The 21202-nt window shown below is 41.8% G+C and overlaps 1 protein-coding gene across 4 annotated transcripts in view; it reads right to left on the minus strand.

Annotated features, from left to right (window-relative positions):
- Positions 1-21202, minus strand: part of SLC2A12 (solute carrier family 2 member 12) — a 57513-nt gene that overhangs the window by 8187 nt on the left and 28124 nt on the right. For all 4 annotated transcript variants that reach the window (XR_012075017.1, XR_012075018.1, XM_006200072.4 and 1 more), the window contains 2 exons: positions 11053-11175; positions 7295-7427 (listed from right to left, as the gene is read on the minus strand). Coding sequence is in view for 2 of the 4 variants with exons in the window: in XM_006200072.4 (XP_006200134.3) it covers positions 7295-7427; positions 11053-11175 (256 nt within the window). In the remaining 2 variants the exon portion in view is untranslated. The remainder of the gene's footprint in view (positions 1-7294; positions 7428-11052; positions 11176-21202) is intronic.

The following is a 21202-nucleotide window of genomic DNA, read 5'->3' on the forward strand; positions in this document are numbered from 1 at the left end:
CTGAGGAGTGACTGGGAGGAGACAACCAGGAAGTTGGTCCCTGAAGGCAATGAAGCAAGTTTTTCTGGAAGGAGGGCTCGCTCACCTCAGTCAATGCTGGGGACAGTCACGATGCCAGCTGCTAAGACAAGGAGTAACAGCTGATCACTGGGTTTAACAATATGGTGGTAATGAGGATGTTAAAAAGAGCAATTTCAGTAGAGCGGTGGCCATAAACATCCCATGGGAGCAGGTTCATGAGAGAAAAGGAAGAAAGGAATTGCTGACAGTGAATATAGACAACTCTGGATGACTTTGCTATAAATGATAGCAAAGAAAAGAGGTGCAAATAAATGATAGGAGAAACCTAGGGAGGAAAATGGGATCAAAATGCTTTTTTCTTTTAAAGATGGGAAAACGATCAGGCAAGGCGTATATGCTGATGAGGAGCGGAGATCCAGGAGAGGGGGTAAGATGTAAGAGAGGTAAGATTTTGTTTTTCATCTGACAATGCCGTTCATATTCATGACATCATTTGGTTGTTGTTTCCTAATAATAAAGGAGGAGATTTAAGGCTGTTGGGCTGATACATATTTGAGGGTCCTCCCTCTCCACCTCCCCCACACACCACCGGGGTGAACAGGAGGAGGAGAAGGAAGATCAAGGCCCACAGCAAAGATTCATAATCTTGAACGCAAGGAGGGAGGAGGAGAGGAAAGGAAGAAAAAAAAAAAAGCAGAAAATACAAACCCTATAATACACGGAGTAGGGACAGTATGGGAATGGGGTAGACATGAAGAAGAGCCTGGGGTGGGCTGCTGGGGGCGGGGTGATGTGGACGTGGGTGACGCAGGGGTGAGCAGGGAGGATGGCTGGGGAATGTTCTGGGGAGGGAGGGGAAGGAGAGAGGATGTGAAGTGGTTGGCTTCACACAGGAAGGAGTAAGAGACCCCGGAGAGGTGGTGGTGTATCTGGGATACAAAGCCTGACGTGCGGGTGGAGGTGGCAGGTTACTGGGGTCCCCTTTCTGATTGTTTTCTCCACAGTGCTGATGTTGGGCGAGGCCATCAGCGGGAGTGAGGAGGGCTAAGGAGGTGGGAGGTTTCAGAGAGAGCGGTTGGTGTTGCGCAGGAGACAGTTCCCGGGTGAGGGCCCTGGGTAGCTGCAGGGCAGCGTGGGGGATGAGGGTGGTTTGAAGTGAGCCTCCGCCCTGGGCTTGTGTGCTTTCTCAGCCACGCTCAGCTGTGTGCCTGCGGACGCTCGCTTGGCACGCCTCAAAGCAGATCGGAGCACGTCACTCCCCTGCTTAAAATACCTCAGTAGCTTCCTATTGCGCTTAGAATGAAATCCGAAGTCAGTCAGCCCTCCCCATCCGCCTCCACTGACATTCTCACTGGATCTGAAAGACCACAGGCTCCTGGGCTTCTTTCGGTTCCTGGAACAGGGCAGGTGTGTTTCTGATTCAGCCTTTGCACACTGACTGTTCTCACTACCTGAATTCTCTTTCTCCCTGTCTTCTCAGGGTTATTGTCTCTTTATTACCACTCAGGTTTTATCTTCCATGTTACCTCTCAGAACAACCTTCTCAGATCACCAACCAAAGGAACCCCCCTCACACACATATCATCTTACCAGCACGTTTTAATTGTCATGGCATTTTTGCTTGCTGGCTGATGTCATGCTAGCACCTAGAACAGTGCCTGGCAGGTAACAGATCCTCAGTAAATGTTAATTGAATAAATGAATTTGGATGAACGCATGAAGGAATGACCGCATAAAATGAACTGCTGAAAGTGAAAAATAATCTAAGCCTCAGAACTAAAATATTTACAAAGCTTTGACTTGTTGGGTTTCTCTAATTGTTTCCACTTACGCTGAGGGAAAGAATGAAAGTCACAGCTGAAATAGCAAAGATGGCAAATGGCCCAGTTTGAGTTTGTAGCTGGCAGGGCAGGAGTTCAAAATGAAGTCCTTTCAAATTACATTACTGCTGAAATCTTTTCTGACCTCTCCGCTGAGTCATTGTTTATCTTACAAGAAACTTAACAACTTTGGAAAGATATTTTCTCAGCCTTGTAGAAATAGGAGGGAAAGAAGCCAACTCCCAGTATAAGAACAGAAAATGTTAAGCGGTGGGAGTATCAAAATTGAAGTTAATTTGATATTATAAATAGTTTCCTTTCTTACCACTTAGAAGAATCATTGAGATGCACACCTCAGGACTCTCTGTTTCCCTGGTGACAAAAGTTGATTCATTGTTTCACTAATTCACAGAAGACTCACTTAATTCAGGAGTAGCCTTCCTCAGTCTTCAAGTTCACTTCAGTGTTCCTGTCCTTGCCAGTTCCAGGGCGGCGGCTTCCCGCCGGCCCCCATTCATCGAACTTAACTAGTTGGATAACTTTTCAATACTATGATGTATTTTATTTCTATTTTTGTCTCTGACATTTCCCTCCAAGCAACCTTGTTTAATGTACATACTTCATACCTACTTGGATCGATGTACACAATCCAGGCTGCTTATGTTTCATTCTAGAAGCATTTGCCAACCTGCTGCTTCAAGTTAAGACCTGTCCCAGGTTCTCTGGTGTTGCAGAAGTCGGTCAGCCAAGATTTCTGAAATTTCCTTTCTGCCCCCAGGTACTGGGCTTCCCCACAAGAGCGCATCCCTAGTAGGTACTGCTGCTGCTGTGAGTTTAAAGTGCAGAAGTGTTTGACAGTCTCTTCTGTCCTAATTCCCACCAGTGCCCTCTACGTGCATTTGTCCTCCCACACCAGCCTCCTGCTGCTCATCGTGGAATCTGCCTAGGGGTGGGCAGTACTCTGTCTTTTCAATCTCTTCTAATTCGCCACTTAAAACTTCCTTGGAGAGGGCCTGGTTTTAAGTTTGTGTAGTTGCATGACTCAAAAGTAACAGAAATATGATTCTTTTCAAAACACTTCATAATTCAGCGTTTTGCTAATCGAGACAGACTCCTTCCCCCCCCCCCCCCCCGAATTCTGAATGAAGACGGTTTGCTGAATTTTAGGCGCCCAAAGCATGCGGTCCTTAGGGAATGTTCTGGAGGTTTACTGGACGGAAAGTTTGGCTTTTTTTTTTAAGTTTTGTCTTCAGTTTTTCATTTGGCTTAAAATTTGATACATTCTGACAGCCCCACATGAAAAAAAAAAAAGATCTAAAAGTTTCTTCACCTTAACTCATCGAGAAGAACATTCCACTTTCAAGTTAGATTTTTTTAAAAAAAAGAGCGAAATAAGAAGCAGTAATAGGAGAGGTCCTTAGCTTTGTTCAATTAATTCGTAACTGCTTTCTCCCTGCCTCCATTTTTTAGTTAGTACTGCTCACAAGAATTTTAACAAGGCTTCATTTTTAAAGGAATTCTCCAGCAGCTTAAAAGTTATGGGTAGCTTAAAAAGTTATACGCAAGGTGGATTTCCATAAAGCCATTGAAACTTAAGACTCAGGGCCTCTCACCTGCACAGCCCTTCCCAAGATCCACACCATCATGCCTAATCTTGCATTCATGGTTTATATTATTTTTCATAAGCAGGGTCTTCAAAAGCTTAGGCTCCACGAGATGGGTCTGCCCCTGCCTATGACCCTCTGTGCTGAGGACCACATCATCCCCAACACATATACTTCTCAACTCCAGCTTCCAACTCACCCGTGCTTTCTTTCCCCTTTATATGATGTCCCACAGGTGCTTCCTGAAACAGTCTGTTCCAACCGAGCTCAGTGAACTCTGTGTTGTTCCCGACCCCCTACTGGACGCCTGCCTCCCAAACCTACACTTCCTCCTCCTCCGGTCTTTCTTTGCTAATTCTCCCTGTTGTATACAGGACTCACTCTCCAAGCTAGAGAGAGATCCCAGTTCCTTCCTTTCCCTCAGTTCGTTTCTCCTACCTGGCTCCAAATTGTATAGGTTCCATCTCTGCATCCCATCCAGCCCCAGGCATTCCCATCTGCTTCCTCCAACAGACTCTTCCTACGTCTCCCCCATCAGCATCTCCCCTCTCCATTTGCCATTTTTTGCCAGAACGCTGCTTCAAAAATGTCACCTTTCTCTGCTGCTGTGTTGGTCTAAAGATGCCCTGTTGCCTTCAGGATAAATCCAAATTTTTTACCAGGATGGATGAGACCCTTCCTGATTGCTTGCTCCCCTTTGCTCTGGGTTTATCTCTCGATTCCCCAACTCAGAACCTGCCCTCTTTATATGACACCAACGAGTATACGGACATCTGCATGTGACCCCTCCTCCTCTGACCGCCACACATTCCTCTTTGCCCAGATAACTCTTTCAGGATTCAGCTTTGGGATTATCTTGTTCAGGAAAATTTTATAGATGAAGTCCTCCAGTACATGTGACCTTCCTTTGCACTTGCCAATACAAGTGTATTGCAATGGTCTGTTTTCTTGTCTGCCTCTTAAAGTAAAGAAACGATGGATTGTCTCCTACATCTTCAGTTCTTCCCTAGTACAGTGTCTGGTCCAAGTAGATGGTCACCAAAGAGCTGAGTGAGTAATATCTGAAGTGGTAGGGAAGGAAGTGATATGGTAGAGCCAATGGGTCTCCCTTTTCTAAACACATACCTCCCAACACACAGATTGTTAGAGCATAGATTAAATCACATCCTATGACCCACAGAGCAAAACCTGTTGTGGTTTGTACCATTATCTAAGCTCTAATCCCCACACACAATGAATTCAGCACTGGTCTGACCACAAGTTATCCAGCTGAACACTGGATACTTTTTAATCACCTGGTAGGAATCAGTGTTAAACTAAGCACTGCAGAGGTCATATAAGAAAGCTAATGGGGTGGGAGGAATAAATTGGGAGTTTGGGATTAGCAGATACAAACTGCTATACACAGAATAGACAGATAAACAACAAGGTCCTACTATACAGCACAGGGAACTATATTCAATAACTTGTAATAGCCTATAATGGAAAAGAATATGTAAGTGAATGTATATGCTGTACACCAGAAACTAACACAACATTGTAAGTTGACTGTATTTCAATTTTTAAAAAAGAAAAAGAAAGATAATGGGCCAAGACTATTCCTGGAAACCAAAACTTTATAACCTACTTAAGGAAGTAGAGCCACAAGAGTTTAAGCGAAGGCAGTATGAAAGAGAATGGGGACTAGAAGATACTGAAGATCCAGGAGAAAGGCGTTCTATCCAGGGCTATGACCACTCAAGGCTTTGAAGATGAGGATTTGTGTTGGCTCTTAAGGCATAAGGATATAGGGCTAAATCTTCAAAGATAACTATAATGGAGGAATAGAGGGAGAAATAAGGAAGTAAAGTTGGTGAGGCAGGAGAAGATTTGGGGAAAAAAATTGTTTCTTAGGAGGTTAAAGAATTTCTAGAAAGAGTGGGTGTGGTAGATTTAAACAAAATCTTTGTCCTTTATTTCATCAAGACATTAAGTCAATCTCTACTCCCCTGGAATCTGGGCTGGCCTTGGGACTTGTACTGACAATAGAAAATGAAGGAAGTGATGTAATGTGACTTCCAGAAAGGAAACCGCATGGAGCCTTGCAGCTCCTGCCTCCACCGCCGCGGAAGGCTGTCCCAAGTCTGACGGGCGAGGAAGCCATGTTAGCCTCCTGGCGGATGCGGCCACTGGAAGAGAACTGAAGCCAGCCCCCTCCCCGCCCCGGCACTGTGTCAGCACCTCCTGCCACCTTGTGAGTGAGGCTCTCTTGGACCCTCCAGGCCAACTGACCGTCCTGCAGCTGTTGTAACCACATGAGTCAGCCCAGGTGACCTGAGCAAAGCCCCACCCAGCCAAACGAAAGAATCATGGAAAATCGTAAATGGCATATTTTAAGCCACCACATCTGGGGAGAGTGTTTTATGCTCAGACAACTGACATGAAACAAGCTATAGGAAATGATGAGAAATGAAGAATGACCAATAGATCAAGTAACTGGAGTAACCAGTGTCCTGGCATCTCAGATCTGGGAAAGGCCTGAATCTGTCGGATATGTTTCCAGATTACAGGTCAGTGCACTGAGTTATCATGGTCTGAGGCTATTAGTTATTGAATCGTGTGTGTGTGCAATTAACTGTCTTTGTTCAGGTTCTGCCCCTCGTCAAGAAATCCAATTATTTGACTTCAGCTTACAGAGAGCCAGGCAATGCTCTGGTCAGGCCAAGGGGCTAGCCGGCCTTCCTGACAACTATCTTTCTCTTTGTAAATATCTAATTTTCATTTTCACTGAATATTTTGTAAAATGGCGCCTTCTCTGTATCAAAAATTAGCCCTATAGTTGACATTTACCTTGAATTAAAAGTTTTTCTGTCTACTGAAGTGAAATGCCTTTTAAAATGTAGACCATTTTAAAGTAAATAAAGTACAAAGTACAAAAATTCCACACTCCTACTTACTGTTTACCATAATAATAAAAAATTATTATTGTATAATAATAATACACCGAGATTAGCAGCTTGGTCTATTTGTACACATATACCAACCATCAGTTCACCTACCGGTTGATTCTTCCTTCAGATAAAAGCTGAAGAATCACTGTGTCCACAATTTCTGTAGCCATCATACATTTCTCTCTCGTGTATGGAAAGTATTTTTAGAAGAAAGTCACCAACTGTAAATATGTAGTTTCCTCCCATTATATTAAAACTGAAGAACAAGTAACCCTCTGTTTTCAAGTTGAGTGATTTCGTCCCAGGAGGAGTAACAAGTTCCCCTTCATTCCTGGCCCCTGTGGGTCGCCTCCTCCCCCGGGCCAGTCTCAGCAGTCAGAGCTGTGAGTTCTGCTACTAAAAGAAAAAAAGGAGCTCTCCCCAGCCCACTGCTAAGTTAAATTGTTTAAGCAATTTCTCCATGTGAAATTTATTTAACCAGGGTTCTAACTGCCTATTCATACAGGAAACTCTTTATCTTTCTTAATGTACTTTGTGCCATATTTGGAATAATTGTTGACATTTAAACCCAGGAGTTTTCCTGATAACCTTAGCCTTCATAAAGGTTTAGAGCTTAGAGACCTCCAAGTGTGACAGAGGTGGAAGGCTGAAGTCCACGGTCTTAGCAGAGGGCATGCATGACATTCCAGGACCTACCCGAAACCTCTCTTTGAAAGGTTCACTTGTTAGAAAGCACTGTTATTCTAATTCCCTCCCTGAGTCACTCAAATCAAACACATGGCAGAGAAACTGGAATTATGCCTTGAGATATGGTTCCCCACCAAAGGGAATATCCTAAAACAATTTCCAATGTTATTATTATTTCATGATTTCTTTGACCAAAGAGTGCTGTTCAGAGGGCAATGCGCATTATACTCACTCTTTTGCCAGCTCCATTGATATTTGTTCCAAAGAGCATCCCTTTGTCTCGGGTATGAACACAATAACGAAAACCAGGGATGCTAGACTCATGATTGTATACACAAAGCACACCCACGGCAGGCCAATGAGATCTAGAGAGGACAAAAGAAGTTGGTTAGAGATGTGTTTTGTGTTGCTCTGATCCCATTTGTGGACAGCCACTTCCTGGAGCACATAGGAAACTGTGTAGTTTCAAACATGCCAGTAATATCCCGGGAAACGGCAAGCGCAGATGAAAAATACAGCCCGCCTCTGAAAGGTTTATTTTCACGAACTATCTCAGCTTTCTCTGGTAGGTAAATGACAGTCTTGTAAGTATCGCAATTTAAATCCAATGCCATCTTCTTGGTGAACATGCTTTTCGTTTTCAAAATGGTAACAGATATGCTTGTTGTGAAAAAAAAGAACCTTAAACAACACAGAAACACATAAAGCAGAAGGCAACATATCTCCTCTCTCCTCCCGCCTCCACAGGTCCTTCCTTGGGAATCACTGCTGTAGCAGTTTGGTTTCTATTTGGTAGACATTTTTAAATACGTATTTATACAGATGGACGCTTCTTGGCATGTGCTCCCCCTTCTTCACTCTGATTTGAGCAAATCATTTCATGTTGACAATATTTCATCATTTTGGTAGCTGGCAGTGTATTCATAATGCTGCTTCCTGGATTCAGAGCAAAAAAGTGATAATGGCTCGAAGGAAAGTCATTCTCTTTTAAAACGCATCTGCAAGAAGTAGCATTCTAACCTGCCAGCCTACTTTTCCCTCTAGATCGCTTTTAGCCAGAGGTGCAGCTCCTCTGTTGTTACTGACCAAGGTCAAGGGATGTTAACTGGTGAGAGGCAGCCCCCAATGCACCAGTCTGCCCCTCACAGTGTGTCACCCTGGGCTCAGAGGCAGAAAGTCCAGTGTGGCCAGGAACAGAGAGGAGGAGGCTGGCCTTTTCTGAACACAGGCTCAGACCAGCCACAGGATGAAACAGTGCAAATAGCCTTTAGCGGCCACAAATCACAACTGGTCACTCAGGATCACTGACCGAGCAGTTAGGCAGTAAGGCAGTTTGGTAAATGCAGTGCGGAAGGACCTATGTATATTAACCACTCCAGGTCAGTAGTTCTGAGACTGGGAGAAGCCAGGAGAAGAAACAGCACTGCAGTCCTTCTGGCAATTTTAATTAAAGCCCACTCCCTCTCTGCTTTTCTTGCTCCTGGCACAGGGTTTTGCCCAAGTCAATGCTTAATAAAGTGCTTGTAGAATTGGTCCTTCTTCTTCTCTAGGGCATAACACCAGAAAATAAAAAGCGAAAAAAACCCAGGTGGTCATCTGATCAAATTCATCCCCGGTACCGTTTGAGCCCTTCAAGTAATCGGGAGTGCATCACTTTTTAAGGATGTGCACTGCTTTGTGAGACAGCCCTGCCTTTTGAAAATGTATTCCTCATGCATTCCTCAGCCCAAGTCTACCTTCTGGGAACTTGAGTTCAGAAGTGCTGCTTTGTCCTCTGGATCAGCCTTCCCCATCCCTTCTTCAGGACAGTGTACAAAGACTTGAATGCACCTCATCACTTCCTCAGCATCCTCTTGTCCAAGTCAAACATCTCGAACTCTCGCAACCGTTCTTCACAGGCTGAAGGTCACACGCCCCAGTCATCCAGATTGCCCTCCCTTGGTGGACACACTGCAAGTCTAAACATTTCACTCAAAGCTGAGCACAATACTGCAGCTGTGTTATGAACATGACAGAATATATCTGTGTCTCTGGAACACTCTGCTGTTAGTGATACAGCTGAAATTGAGCTAAAAGTTCATGTCTAAGGGCTTGTCACCAAGCAGAACTCTTATCAATTTTACTTGGAAAATGGATTTTTGAAAATAAGTATAGAATTTCAAACTTAGTCAAATGAAATGTCATCTACAGGTTTTAGATCATTTCAGGATTTTTTTTAATGAATATGCTTTCCCAATGTTTGTTCAAAAAGCTCATGCAGAGAAGTGGGTACAGCTCAGTGGTAGAGCACATGCTTAGTATGCACAGCGTCCTGGGTTCAAGCCCCAGTACCTCCATTAAAATTTTTTTAATTAAAAAATAATAAAATAAAAAAAGCCCATGCAGAACTTCTGAATCTGTGTTAGTTCATCCTATGTATTAGCTGTCTGTCCAGAGGTCTGTGCCATCTTTATTCATCCTTCATTATTTCCATTCTTTCTTTTATTCATCCTTCATTATTTCCATTCTTTCTTTTGTATTTCCTATTCTCCACACAAACAACAGATAAGGGCGTGCGGGTGTGTGAAGGCGAAGGGCACAGGTCTATGTGTGTGATCTGAGCAGGAGAGGTATGATTAGAGCAAATGACCAGTTCCTTTGCTCCCTGTCATCTTGGGCTATTTCCAAAAATAACTGGGTAAAACCTAACCCTGCTTAATAATGCCAAAGTTAACCCCCAAAAGTAGATGTATTCAAAAAGAAAAAAGTGGTTAACAAGATTCAAAGTGCTATATATAGATATATACTTTTTGTGTGTAAATCCATGTTTGAAAATGAATATATTGTCTCTATATTACATATTATTTAATATTTATACATCATATATGTATTATTTTGAAAACTAAAAAATAGAAAGTTTCAAGCATTAATTTTTTAAAAAAATTTTGGGGGGTGGTAATTAGGTTTATTTGTTTATTTTAATGGCGGTACTGCGGGTTGAACCCAGGACTTCATGCGTGCTAGCACGCACTCTACCACTGAATGATGAAACGAAAACAGCGGATCTGGGTCATGATGCTCAAAGGATACAGGCAGAACGAAGTGGGAGACAAACAGACAGGATGTGCCTCCAGTGGCAAGACACAGACCACCACCTGGGATGGCGTTTGCAAACAAACAAGAAAATCGAAATCTTTTCCAGCCTCTAGATCTAAATAGCAGTTTCCAGGAAACACGAAGGACAGAGGGTCATGTGATGTGACTACAATCAACAAAATCCAGCCTGGGGAAAACTCTATGAAACAAATGACCCAGTTTCTTCATTAAAAATAGAAAGTGTGACGGGGGAAGGGTATAGCTCAGTGGTAGAGGGCGTGCTTGGCATGCACAAGGTCCTAGATTCGCTACCCAGGTCCTCCATTAAATACATAATCATAATGAATAAATAAATGAATCTGACTATCTCTTCCCCCCTAAAAAAAGTTAGCATAAATAAAAATGTTATATATATATTTATATATATAGAAAGTGTAGGGGGAGGAGAAACTACAAACTATGAGACAAATCAAGCAACTGTAAATTAGGTCTTTGAATAGTGATTCAAACAAAGTATGAAAAATAACTATAAGACAATTGGAAGGCTGTGAACCCAGACTGGATACTTGATACCAAGGGAATACTATTTAATACTTTTAGGTGTGATAATGATATTGTAGTTATAGTGTCTAAATGTTTTATCTTTTAGAGGTTGCTGCTGAAATTTTACAGACAAAATGATATGTCTGAGATATGACTCAAAATAACTTGGGGGACAGAGCAGGAGGGGTCATACATGAATTAAGATCAGTAACTGTTTAACCGGCGGTCGGTACATCAGGTTCATTGCCACTCTCTTTACTTTTGAGCATGTTTTAAAGTGTCGATGTTAAAAAAGCACACTCTTCAGGTGAGTGTGCTTCCCTAAATTTATCCTAAGAGCACCCAAGGCGTTAGAGGAAAGGGAGCTCTTACCCGTCACAGTCAAAAATGTCAGAGAGATGAGAAGATTGATGCCCCAGTTCATGCTGGAAGTTAGAGCCATGGCTCGTCCTCGAATTCCACCAGGAAAAATCTCGCTCAGCACCAGCCAGGGCACTAGAAGAAAGGGAAGAGTGGGTGCAGGACAGCAAAATGATCAAAACTCATTGAAATTGAGGGTCAACCCGCTGACCTCTGCCCGAGTCCTGCATGACTTGTGGTCAGAGAGCAGGGCCAGGTCTTTCACAGGAGGAGTGCGGAGCGATGGGCTTTCTCCCCACCTCCAACCACGTGAGGAGGGATTCAGGAGAAACACTCAGAGAGCTTGACAATTGTCGGTGGATGTTGGGGGAGGGACATAGGGCTGGTAGGTGACACTGGCCTGAGAAATGCACGTGGCACGGTGGGTGGGGTGGGGTGTGGCTGGGGCCACCTGCCAACAGCAAGAGAGGCAGCTCTGGGCCTCTGCCAAGCACAGAGCCTCAGTGCCAGAGCCCGGCTCTACCGGATTTACTCTGGGCCTTTTCTGGTCATTTCCTTTGTCCCCAGCCTTGGGGAAATCCAGCACCGTGGCTACTGAGTGGGAGGAGCGAGTAGGAGGGCAGGAGGAAGGAGGCTGGCCATGCGCCCCGCTCCCACTTGGGCTTTCTAGCTGGTGACAAGTGGGGTGGAGAGAAGCTCTAAATTAAACAGAGCTCCAGGATTTGTTATCCTACCAGACCAAACACTTGACTTTCTGAAAGCAGACTCTTCCTGGCATGAAAACTGATCAGAGAGCTTTTTATTATCTGAGAGTGACAGAGGGCATTCTGGGACCTGCCTGATGGGATTAGAGAGGGCGGCAGAGGAGCAAGCTGACTTTCTTCTGCTCACGGCCTCTCAAACCCAGTTTGCCTAATAGCTACAAGTTCTTACCATGGGCCGAGCACTTTACTGGCCTAATCTCATTTGATCCTCCCTAAATTCCCACAGACAGGAGCTAATATTACTCTCGCGCTCTCATAGAAGAGGAAACTGAGACTTAAAGGAGGTGATAATTTGCTGAGGCCACAGAGCTGCTAAGTGGCAGAGGTGGCACTGAGCCCAGGCAGTCTCTGGAATGCATGCTTTTTTTTTTTAAATTGAAGTTTAGTCAATTTACAATGTTGTGTTAGTTTCTGGTGTACAGCATAGTGATTCAGTTATACATATGTGTGTGTGTGTGTATATATATATTCTTTTCTAGATTCTTTTTCACTGTAGGTTATTACAAGATATTAAATATTGTTCCCTGTGGTATATAGTAAGACCTTGTTGTTTATTTGCTTTATATAGTAGTTTATATCTGCTAATCCCAAACTCCTAATTTATCCCTCCCCTCTCCTTTCCCCTTTGGTAACCATAAGTTTGTTTTCTATGTCTATGAGTCTCTTTCTGTTTTATAAATTAAATTCATTTGTATCTTTTTTTTTCAGATTCCACATATAAGTGGTATATGATATTTGTGTTTTTCTGTCTGACTTACTTCACTTAGTATGATCATCTCTAGGTCCATCCATGTTGCTGCAAATGGCATTATTTCATTTTTTATGCCCAAGTAGTATTCCATTGTGTGTATATACACACACACACACACACTTACATACATATATATATCTTCTTTATCCAGTCTTCTGTCAATGGACATTTAGATTATTTCCCTGTCTTGGCTATTGTAGATAGTGCTGCTATGAACATTGGGGTGCATGTATCTTTTCAAATTAGAGTTTTCTCCAGATATATGCCCAGGGATATATTGTGGGATCACATGGTAACTCTACTTCTAGTTTTTTAAGGAACCTCCATACTGTTCCTTGGGCTGCCTGTACCAGAATCATAGAGCTGTCACCTGTGTCTCTGATTGAAAGTTTACCTTTCATGACGAACTCATGCTCTGTAGAGAAAAACACCTGCTCCTAGTAAATTTGCTGTTTTGAAGTAAGAAAAATAACTAAATTATACAAGAAGGCTGGAAACACATTTTTTTTTCTGGATAATCTTCTCCCAGTGAATCAACATAGGTTTACCTTTAGGGCATGGAAGATAATTGTAACGAACAGAACATGATTATTATCATTCTAATTAATCGGGACTTGAAAAATAATATTTCAGACCCTTCTCATCCACTCTGTGCCCTAGGTTCTTGCAGATTATATCCTTGGAGACCAGTGCAAAGCTTAGGGAATCTTGCCTTGACCTTTGCAAGACTGGAGATCTGGCTCCAAGTAGAAAGATCGCTGCATAATTCTGGGGAAACCTTTGTAATGACCTGTCCTTGGGCAAATACAAGATAGAAGTATGTACGCACAATCTGTTGAAGGTAAATAATCCCCGCCACAGGCCAGTCCCTCTAGGCCCCTTCCTGCTTTGGATATTTGATGAGGGTACAGGTGAAACAGAGGATTCCTTACGGCCTTCTGCTCTAGCAGACACAGGACACTCTCATTTTCTTTGAGTTTAAGAGGTACCACCAGTTTTCTTGATCTACTTCCAACCTACTTCATCACCTCTGAAGCCTCCTCCTTCTTCCACCTCTCCCCACTTTGCATCATGATGGCTTCTTAGAATTATTTGATGGGATTTGGGGAAACTCGTTTCCACATTGTCCTTAGACAAGAACGAGCCGATCATGTTGTTATAGAGAGTGGGAGATCTTGCCAACAAGAAGATGGGAGAGCGGCACAAAGCACCAGGTACAAGGGCTCAATCTAGACTGTCAGGGACTTGCCTACAAGAACCCCACACCCACAATGAAGCCTGCCCTCGGCATGCATTCAGTGCCGCAGCTGAGCCAAGTTCTTAGGCAGTTTAACCAGTCTGAGAGCAATGAACTGAATATGGAAAAAGAGATTTCCGTCAGTCTTTGACGGGTCCTTGTTGTCAGGCAAAACTTACACCTGACGTTTCCAAAAGTGAAGTATCATTGCTGAAAGCACCTATGTCTTTTCCCATCTAGTGGAAAGAATTCAAGAATTAATACCTTGATTTATCTAATAGTGACAAACTGGATGTTGCAGCAAATGACAAGGATTTTGACAAGGATGGTTTAAAATCCCCAGTGTGGAACCCATCAAGTCAAAAATAAGAATATTGTTTTAAGAATGATTTCAGAACCGTAAGATCACAGCTTTTCAGATCCAGAAAGAGCGGAGTGAAATGGAAATTGGAAAATGGTACTTGCAGCAAGACGGAACTTGCTGAAAAGGTAAAGTATTTTCCACCGCAGACTTAGGAGCAAGGTGGTGCCAGAGTCTTACAGGCCTCCATGTCCCCTGGAAAAGGGCTGTGACTACCCAAAGCAGAAGGAATGGAGACACTATTTCAGTTAATAAGTAAAGAGCACAGAGGTCCAGAGCATCACATGGGGATTTAATATGTTGACATTTACAATAACAGGTAGAAGTGTTTTTTTTTTTTTAAATCCCTATGTTTTTTCCTGATTTCTCACCAACAAAAATCAAGTTATGGCCACATGGCACAGGAAAGAAGTGGTGGCTCTCTCTAGGTGTCCTCATTATCCCCCACCCCCATGAGAGGCCCGGGGGATGCTTTGTGCTATCTGCTGCTGGTGACGCACCCCCAGCATCGTTCAGAGACACAGTAACCCTTCTGCAGGGAGCGCAGCTGCTCGCTGCAGGTCAGCTGGCCCTGCCACTGTTGTCCTTGACCCCTATTTCCTCACCTTTAATCCCATCCCTCCAGGGCCACCTCGGCAACAGATGCCCCTATCAATGTCAGAGTCTGCAGTGTGTCTCGAAGGCCTTCTCTAGGCTGCCAGGATTGAGGAAATCTGGACTTGCTGGGAGAAAACTGTCCACAAATATTCGAACTCTTATTTCATATGGTATTAAATCACCAAGGCTGCCTGTCAGAACTTGCCTGAGCTGGATGAAATCTGCAGACAGAGTTTATGACTGTATGAAGCGTCATAAAAAGACCAGGAAGGACAAGTGCGTGGAAGCATCTCTGTGTGCAGTGGAGGACACGGACTCGGATTCACAGGGCAACCAGTGGAGATGGCTGAGCTGTATTACACGTAAACTGCGGGGCTCATCTCCCTCCCCCCTCCTCGTTCCTGCCACTGCTGCAGTCCCTCCCCTCACCGGCTCTCACTTCATTCCCTGTGCTTTCAGATCTAAACCCCACCGCTCCAAGCAGGCTTTTCGAGTGGTTTGAGCATTTCCTGAACCACCCGGCATGCTAGCCTCAAGTTTGAAAGACTCAGTGAGGCCTTAGAACTAACTCCCAGCAACTTTGGAGGAAGCACTATACTCAGGCTGCAGAATTCTCAGCAGCTTGTTTGAGCCAGGGTCCTATACTTTGTAGGAGCGAAGCCAAATCTGATGGCTTTATTGCCTTTTCAAGCAGCACGCAGCAAACATAGCTCTTCTCTGACTGTGAAGGGGTATTTAAAATGTGAATTTGCTCTAATAGCCTATAATAAAGAATATGAAAAGGAATATATATGTATAACTGAATCACTGTGCTGTACACCAGAAATTAACACAACATTGTAAACTGACCATACTTCAATAAAGAAAAAAATGTGAATTTGAAAGGGGTTATGCCCATTTCCTCCCAAACATATGTTTAAATTATGGTCTTATACATTCCTTGAAGTAGGAAAATTCTGTTCCTTAAAAAGATACTTCGCCCTAGGCCAGCATCTCCAACATCAGCAATGATGTGGTAGCGTTAACTTATTTTTGTTTTTTGTAGTTTCTCTTCTTTCAGTCTCTCTGAGTTTTGCTCCCTCCCGGCCTCTTTTAAAATGAATACTTTATTCAAGAATATTATCTCGGATTACTTAAATAACAAACCAGAAAAAGTAATGAAACAAAGACTCAGTGTTCCCCCAGTCTTTCTGTCTTAATGATTTCTAGCCACAACCAACTGAAATGATTCTTTAAAAATATTTTAGGGGAAATTGGATAAAATGGAATAACTTTTCATAAAAAAAATGCCAGTTGAAAATGGAACCCTTTTGTGAGCAGGTACCAGCTGAGAATTAGAACTGTGGCAGTGGTCTTTAAACTTTCTTGTGTGTGTAGCCTTTAAAATAATAAGAAAAACTAAGCACTTTCACTTATAAGTCAAAATCTAACTTTTTTTTTTTAGCGAACATTGCAACTCCTATGGTATTAGAAACTCTATATTTCAAATAGAGAATATTTATATCACTCTTAAAAATTTCCAGTGGAATTTAAATACTATACCTATTTGATACTCATCACCATCCATTCAAAAAATATAGAAATAAAGCATTTAACATAAAGTTTACATTGTTTTTAAATAGATGAAATATATTTATTGTTCTCAAGAATAATAAAAATAAGTGGTGAGTCAAAACTTTTTTATAATAGCAGTGTCACTTGATTCTTTAACAACAGAGTTTGTTGTAATGATGGATCAGGTGACAAGTTGATAAGATCATCTTGTAGCTTTACTGAAAGCAAGTTATTGGAAATATCTAGGCTTATTAAAGAATTATTATTTAGTCATTAGAGTCATTTTTCTATACTACATCTACGCTAATATGTCCAGCTGTCTTTCTGATTAGCATTCCTGAGGATTTTTTAATTTGGGACAAGTATCATAATAAGATTTTTGATGGGTAACAGGTATGCTTTTTTTTTTTTTTAAGTGGAAGAACAGTTAATTCTGGGAAGATGGGAAAGAAGCAATTTTAGAAAACAGATTTTTCCTAAAAATCAAGAAATTGATTTCCTTTGATGTATCATTGAAGAAATATTCCAGAAAGTAATCCCCAGGGTATGTTTATCCCAATTTGCAGATTTCTGAACTCGATAGAGTTCAAAATGCAGAATAAAAAAGGGAAGGAGCTCCAAGAAATCAGCCTTTTCTGGTTTAAACTATAACTTGAATGTCATGCTTCAGAGGTAACATTTTATGTTCTGCTTTTTTCATGAATGATGCTTTGGACTTCAGTCAGAAAAGTACTATAGTTTTTAATGTTGCAAGTGTTCCTTGGAAAAATTCTTAACATTGTATTCTGAAAAACAATAAAGTAACAAGTGAATGCTGTGTTTAGGATAGTGTTAAAACCTTAGTCTGTTTCTTTAATGTCTTTACTGCAAGATATTCATAATTTTCAAGGGCATGGGACTATGATTATAGTGCAGGACGGAAAGGAAAGTTAAATACTGATGTATTATATTCTGTGAACTGTGCTCGTGTTAATAGAATAAATGGTGTTATTGCTCTGTGTTTATCTGTGCTCATGTGACAAAAATGTAGTTTTAGACTTTTTGGTTCTGTTAGGGACGACTGCTGCATCACTTAACTCCAAAGAGGAGAATGGAATTTAATTAGCTAAAGACACACATTTCTTTAAGCTTTCCCTCTTTTGCTTGAATAAAAATTTAGCATAAAATCATTCAGATACTATTGTTTGTTTACTTTGCGTAATTACAATGACTAACACCAGAGGACTAAATAAATCACCACTTTAATCAATCAAAATAATATTTAACTTAAGTAATTGGAAAAAAAGGAACATACTGGTGTGAATATTGGTAAGAACTGAAACCTAAGATTTAAAAGGAAAAAAAAAAAGACTTGGAAGATCTTAAATGTAGACACACTTAACACAAACCCATTATGTGAATATGATTAGGTAATGGCTACACTGGAAAATCAAATTCTTCTGTTTAAAGAATAATCATTTAATCAATACGCCTTTCCTCTAAAGGTATGTGATTATCCCATAAGAATGGTAGAAAAAGAAAATAAACCCTAAAAAAGCCTTTGACTGTGATGGTCTTGAGTATTAGAGGCTGAGTTCTAGGAGGAAATCTGAAGACTGTAAAGATCTCTTTGGAAACATTTGGTGTACTTCTGGTCTGCAAGCCTCTTTGTTCTAAACCCTGTATATCTTGGAGTGAAGCAACTAAGTAAACTTCCAAATTAGAACCTGCTGTTCCACATCCCTGAAGCTGTCATCATCTTTAGCTGTGCAAATATCCCATGAACAACTTCTTTTGGAAGAGCGAGAGAGTTATTTAGGTATAAAACCTAAATTTAAATGTTATGGCAGATGAGTTGTAAGCTGCCTACTGACACCTATCCTCCAGAAGGCTGGTTAAACTCCCTAAAGCCAAACAAAACAAAAAGCTAGGCTCTACAATCTTTGCACCTTAAAAAGGTCCGATTTCTTGTTTTAAGCAGAAAAGTGGTCTTTTTAGGATGTTTGAGCTGAAAGACAGTTTTCCGTGGGTCTCTTGCATTTCTGTGTGTCTTGTGAGAAAAGGCACTGACTTTGCTCCAGGCCGTCTTTCTAAGGCTGTTCATATAACAGCCTTGGAAGATAGTCTCTCCTGGAGCAGAGGTTTGTTTACTATCCAGAAAATTAGGTAATGCCTCCCTCCAGGGGGAAAATCAGGCTGGCTTACTATCTATTATAAAAGATTTGGCTTCCCTAAACTCAGGGCTCCTCTCCCCTAAAATAACCCATTACATGTGTGTTACCTGGTCCAGTTATTGTTGCTCTGTGGATACTGGGGTTGGGGGAACTGGTACAAATGCTATTGGTATAAATGCTAAACATTCTGGCTATTGCTATTGCTATGAGTAATAAACCGTCCTTTGACTAAGGAGTCAGTGTCTTTTGCCAGCATCCATGGAACTGTGATAGGCTAACTTGTTAGCTTGCAAGTGGGCTCAAATATCTGCCAGTTTACAGTAACTGAAGGTTTGATTACTTGTGGCTTTGGTATGATTTGTCTACAAAGATCTTTTATTACTATTATTGACATTGGACTGCCTACTTACATCTGAGAGATTTAATGTGATTCTTAAGCCTGAGATAATCCTTTGAAATATTTCTATAAGCTCTAATGTTAATTAAGTAAGAAAAAAAAATTCCAGGTTCAGATTTTTACATATTTCTCCTAGGAAACCATGAAAGAATTGTCTCAATTTTTGTAGAAAGAGTCAAGTTTTAAAATATTCAATTACTAAACCAAGGCAGGAATTATTACCCCATGATATGGCTAATCTCAATCTTTTTTTTTTCCCTTTTCTCCACTACAAGGGAAGGACTGAATCTTGTATTTGGAGAAACAAGTGGAAATTTGGAAATGAATATTCTGTCCAACACCATACATTTTTAAACATGGCCTTAATTTTAATAAATTTGAAACACGAACTTCTTTAATCATCAAATGAGTTAGAAATGGCCCTGAATCCTCAACTGGGTAGCTTTACTCAGACATAATTTTTGGCCAAATGTGCATAGGGTTCCACACAAACCATATTTCGTTCTGGTTTCCTAGATATTAACACAGATTCATACCAGAAGAGATCAGAATACGTCAACCTCAGACTAGACAGGGAGCTCCCCTTAATCACAGAAGCTGTGAGAGTTCCAGAAACTCTTTTTGACTCATCTGACAAGTATTTATTGAGCTCCTGTTGTGGTCCAGGCCTTAGGTTAGGCTCAAGGAAACAACAATGAATGAGACAAAGTTTGCGTGCGTACCGGACATAGTCTCAATTAGTTGCCCCAAATTAGAAGACTGAACAGTTGGGTATCTCCCAGCCTAAATCACACCTTTCATCTAAGCCTCAGAATTTTCTGATATCCTAGAAAGCTCTCGTGACTGTAGGTAATGCAGAATTGAACCATACTTCAAGCAACACATTTATCCTCTTTTAGTCTTGACCTGACTAACTGGACTGTGTAGAAGGGAGGTGAGGAGGACCACAGCACCAAAGTTCAGTCGGAGGCAAAGGAGCACTTTCTGTGTCTCCCAGCTTGGCTTAAGCACAGTGCCTGCTGAGTTCCGTGCTGGCGTTACCAGAATTATTCATCTCCTGTCTAGATCATGGCCAGATATTTACTAGCACTAATAACTAAGTATATTGAGTCCATGCTGCTCTCCAGGCACTGCACTAGGTATACTTTATACACGTGGCTTCATTAAACTGCACAATTACACTGTGAGCTGGGTAAGGATGCTAAAGCCAAGAGAGATGATGGATTTACTTGCCCAGAGTCCTACACTGTGGAGCTGCGATTCAAGGTCAGGGGACCTGATGCCAAAGCCAGGTCCAAATTCAAGCACTCCATTGTACAGGCTTTCTTGCTCTCCTCCTGCACCTCCAAGTGCATGTTTCCCTGAAGATCGTTTGACATGCTGTTACTCCTGATCCTTCTTTATATTTCTTCATCACTCTTCCCTCCACTTCTCTCCTCTGGAAGTTGCATTACACACATAATCATTTTCTGGTTTATTGCCTGTCCCTACCACTAGTCTGCGTGGGCGGGGTGTGGCTCTCACTCGTCCATCCCTGAATCGCCAGCACATGACACTGTGCCCAGTGAGTCGTGCGTGAGCAATCCACATGTCCTGGACCAGAGAATAAACCAGTGAGTCCCCACCACTTTCTCCTTCTCCTCTCTCTGATCACTCCAGGATGCTTTCTTGCTGGGCCTCCTGCCTATGTGGTAGAAGAGATTGGGAGAGGTGATCTGATGTCGCCTGTTATTCAGTCTTCAGTGTCAAGTTCCGCTTGAATGTGTAAATACAAAGGCAGTTGAAGGAGGACAGGCACAGCCTCATTACTGAACTTAGTATGTGACCTTGGACAAATTCCTTCCATCTGCTCTAATGAAAAGATATTAGTCATGAGATGAAAGCAGTGATTAATTAATTAATTTGTGGACACAGGAATTTGGGGATTTTTTTTTAAAAGCCCTAATAATTCTTGTGAAAAGAACAGTCACACACACATTTTTTCTGAGTTACGGAGACTATCTGAAGGAGAGTGGCCACACAAGTATTACCTCAAATGAACTCATGAGATAATAACTTGACGCCTCGGGTTTGGGCTCATCTCTACTTTACTTTAGAAGTCTGAGAAGAAGAGAAATCTCCATGTGGCTCTGTGTCCTCATGTCAGAAATCTTGGTTCTACTCTGAACTTGAACCACGACAGAAAAGTATTCAGTTATTAAAAGCAGCTAAAATGATGAGGACCTTCCCAGAAAGACAGTGGAGAGTAAAGTTAAGATTTTGAATATATTTTAAAATGAAAGAGAAGGGGTAGAAAACAAAATGGTTAGTAAAAGTCTCCAATAAAAGCAGTGGGGTCTATTTCTGAT

The sequence above is a fragment of the Vicugna pacos genome, chromosome 8 (genome assembly GCF_048564905.1).
Source record: "Vicugna pacos chromosome 8, VicPac4, whole genome shotgun sequence".
NCBI lineage: Eukaryota > Metazoa > Chordata > Mammalia > Artiodactyla > Camelidae > Vicugna > Vicugna pacos.